This window comes from Sinocyclocheilus rhinocerous, unplaced genomic scaffold (genome assembly GCF_001515625.1).
Source record: "Sinocyclocheilus rhinocerous isolate Xijiao unplaced genomic scaffold, SAMN03320098_v1.1 scaffold53, whole genome shotgun sequence".
Lineage (NCBI taxonomy): Eukaryota > Metazoa > Chordata > Actinopteri > Cypriniformes > Cyprinidae > Sinocyclocheilus > Sinocyclocheilus rhinocerous.
In genome coordinates, this window is record NW_015645538.1 from 2974457 (window position 1) to 2977946 (window position 3490).

General features: G+C 37.4%; 2 protein-coding genes across 5 annotated transcripts in view; both read left to right on the forward strand.

Annotated features, from left to right (window-relative positions):
• The window catches only part of LOC107706141 (ephrin type-A receptor 10-like), a gene marked incomplete at its 3' end in the record, with an annotated part of 38316 nt that extends 36510 nt beyond the window's left edge, over positions 1-1806 (forward strand). The window contains exon 3 of the mRNA XM_016509722.1: positions 1579-1806. Within this exon, the coding sequence (XP_016365208.1) occupies positions 1579-1806 (228 nt within the window). The remainder of the gene's footprint in view (positions 1-1578) is intronic.
• epha10 (EPH receptor A10) overlaps positions 1807-3490 on the forward strand; it is a 109742-nt gene continuing 108058 nt past the window's right edge. For all 4 annotated transcript variants that reach the window (XM_016509914.1, XM_016509915.1, XM_016509916.1 and 1 more), the window contains exon 1: positions 1807-2428. In XM_016509914.1, coding sequence (XP_016365400.1) covers positions 1825-2428 — 604 coding nt within the window. In that variant the 5' untranslated portion in view covers positions 1807-1824. The remainder of the gene's footprint in view (positions 2429-3490) is intronic.

Sequence of the window (3490 nt, forward strand, 5' to 3'; positions counted from 1 at the left end):
TGGTTTTCAACAGGATGCGTTGAAATTCACTGCCACTCATAGTCGTATCTGTGGAGAGACTCTGCCAAACTCAGATGCGGATTCAAACTGCTCAATTCCCTCAGAAACGAAGGATCTTCATTACACTGCAATTAATTGTGAAAACACTGTGAAATTGTTCGTCTTCAGAGGCTCATTATAATCTCTCTACAAGACGATGAGTTTGTTTGTGGTGCTGATTGAAGATGCTTTAGTCTTAATATATTCTGTGTTTGATATACTGTAGCTGATTTGGCATTAAGCTTTATAAACTGTACACACTAAAAATATATATGCCAACATGATGCTCTTATTGACATAAAGACAATGATGTGTACATATGTTTACTCTTAATAATTATGCCTATAGATCTGCAGTAAGTTACTAATTTACATCTTTGTGTATATAGATATCCCCCAAAATATCCCCTTTCTAGGCATTTAATGTACCACAGGTAGCATTTAAAAAAATATTATATTTTATCTTGTTATGAAATATAAAAAAAACATGTAATTTAATTTAATTTCATATCATTTCATTTAATTTCATTTCTCACCAATGTTAATAGATAAAAGGCCAAAAACTTTTGCAATATATATTATGATCTGAGACCATGATTTTTAAAGCCCAGTCAAAAAGTTGGTACAGTCCATGGAAAGTAAAATGTTAGTTTATTTTTATTTAGATTCTGTTTTTTTAATCATTTGGCATTTCACAATAATAAAATAGATAAATAGACAAAAAATCTTTGCAATGATTATTGTTATCTAGAGACCTTCTTCTCTTCTTTCTTAAGGCACAACGAAAAAGTTGAGATTAAAGGGGTCATTTGATGCGATTTAAATTTGTCCTTACTCTTTGGAGTGTTACAAGCTCTCGGTGCATAAAGAAGATCTGTAAAGTTGCAATTCATTCGTCGGATCCGCCGGGTGCGCCGTTCTCGACCCAGCCGCCTTAGCTCACGCTAGCCCGGCCTCAGCTCACTCTATCCCGGCCTCAGCGCACGCTAAGCCGGGGCTTCCCCTCACACTAGGCCGCTGTGTTTTTAGTTGTGAAAGCGAAACTACTTTGTTTGGTACTGGCAGTGGGCGGGTTTCACAAACCAAAACAGAGACCGACATTCCGGCCCGGAACGCACATTTTCAAAGGAGAATAACTGACTGTAGCATTGTTTTTCAGATAAACAAATATGTTAACTTAGCATGTTTCTTAAATATCTGCAAACATATTATGGTATTTTTATGCTTTAGTAGAGTCACAAACTTACATACAGCACCTTTAATTTAATTTTATATTATTTCATTTCATATTTCATTTTCACCAGTTTTCACCAATGTTAATAGATAAAAGACCATGATTTTTAAAGCACAGGCAAAAAGTTGGTACATTACACCAATGTTAAGATATTTTATTTTATTAAAAATCTTTATTCTATTCTATTCTATTCTGTTAATAGGTTAATGGCAAAAAAGCTTTGCAATAGTCTAGATCTACGGTCTGTGATTCTTATTCAAACATTTCTTTATTTGAAACATTTTTTTCTCCCTCTTATCATTTCAGTGGGAGGAAATCAGCGGTGTCGATGAGAAATACAAGCCCATTCGTACATATCAAGTATGCAACGTGATGGAGCCCAGTCAGAACAATTGGCTCCAGACGGGTTGGATATGGCGGCAGGGCGGCCAGCGCATCTTCATCGAACTGCAGTTCACCCTGCGCGACTGCAACAGCATCCCAGGCGTGTCCGGTAGCTGTAAGGAGACCTTCAACCTCCTGCCCATTCGCACATATCAAGTATGCAACGTGATGGAGCCGAGTCAGAACAATTGGCTCCAAACGGGTTGGATATGGCGGCAGGGCGGCCAGCGCATCTTCATCGAACTGCAGTTCACCCTGCGCGACTGCAACAGCATCCCAGGCGTGTCCGGTAGCTGTAAGGAGACCTTCAACCTCCTCTACGCCGAGTCTGACTGGGACCTGGGCCGCGTCACCCGCGAAGACCGCTACAGCAAAATCGACACCATTGCGGCGGATGAAAGTTTCACGCAGGGCGATTTGGGAGAGCGGAAGATGAAACTTAACACCGAAGTCCGTGAAATAGGACATCTCAATCGCAAAGGATTCCATCTGGCCTTCCAGGATGTCGGCGCATGCGTCGCACTGGTTTCCGTGAGAGTGTACTACAAACGCTGTTTGTCAACAGTGCAGAATTTAGCAGTGTTCCCAGATACGGTAGCTGAAGCTGCCTTCTCGACTCTGGTGGAGGTGAGAGGGTCATGCGTGAATAACTCTGAGGTGGACACGGACAGTCCTCCCAGAATGCATTGCAGTGCTGAAGGGGAGTGGCTGGTGCCCATCGGCAAATGCAGCTGCAGCGCTGGGTATGAGGAGGGACACAGCAGCTGTGAGGGTAAGAAACACTCTTCTACCCAAAACTTTGTACTGTAGCTCAAAAGTTTAAAACGCATAATGGTTTGAGTTTTACACACAGCAACCTTGGTGAAATCCAAGCAGTCCTTGCGGTCTCATAATTTATGCAGGTTAGCTGTGTTTTCTTTGCCAGATGATGAAAGTTTTGGTCTGTTTATTAAAGTAATAGTTCATGCAAAAATGCAAATTGTCATCAGTTACTCACCCTTAATTTTACACCTGCATGACTGATTTAACAACTACCTTACTAATTATTAATAAGCAGCAAATTAGGAGTTTGAGGCAAAAGTCATAGTTAATGGTTTGTTAATTGTGAGAATTGGACCTTAAAATAAAGTGTGACTGAAATAAAAAAACAAAAAAAAAGTATCTTTTCCATGTTTGTACAATTAATATAGACTGAAACATTTAATCTTTAAAAACACTGCTAAAATATCATAAAAAAGTGATCAATATGAATCGTTCACTATATTCTGAGTCCTGATAAAAATGAACTATTCATAGATATTTTTAGTCTAGTGAGCTGTTAACCATTGCAACTGGATCATTGAATCAGTGAGCAAAACCAAATCTGTCTCATTTATAAACAAATCATTCTGACTCATTTCAAATATCAGACTCATGAAAATGGTAACACTTTACAATAAAGTCCCATTAGTTAATGTTAGTTAATGTATTGTATGTTTAGATTAGTTTAGTTTGTTTTTATAAAGCTCATTTAAAAACAAGTTGGGTTCAAAATATGGCTGTGCGATGTTGAAAAAAAATGCGATATGCGATACCTTGTTAAAAAATGCGATATTCGATATGCAATACGATATTGCTTAAAGTGTGTAAAATCAATTTAAATGATATTTTAAAATATTTAAAAATATATATAATATATATATATATAAACAATTTGTTTCACATTCTTTCTTGGAAAATAAAGAATCACTATAACTTCTGAAAGTGACCAGCAGTGTTTTAGCATTACATAAAAAGTAATGTCACAAATCAGAAAATGTAATTTAACATCAATGTGAACATACAAACAAAAAAA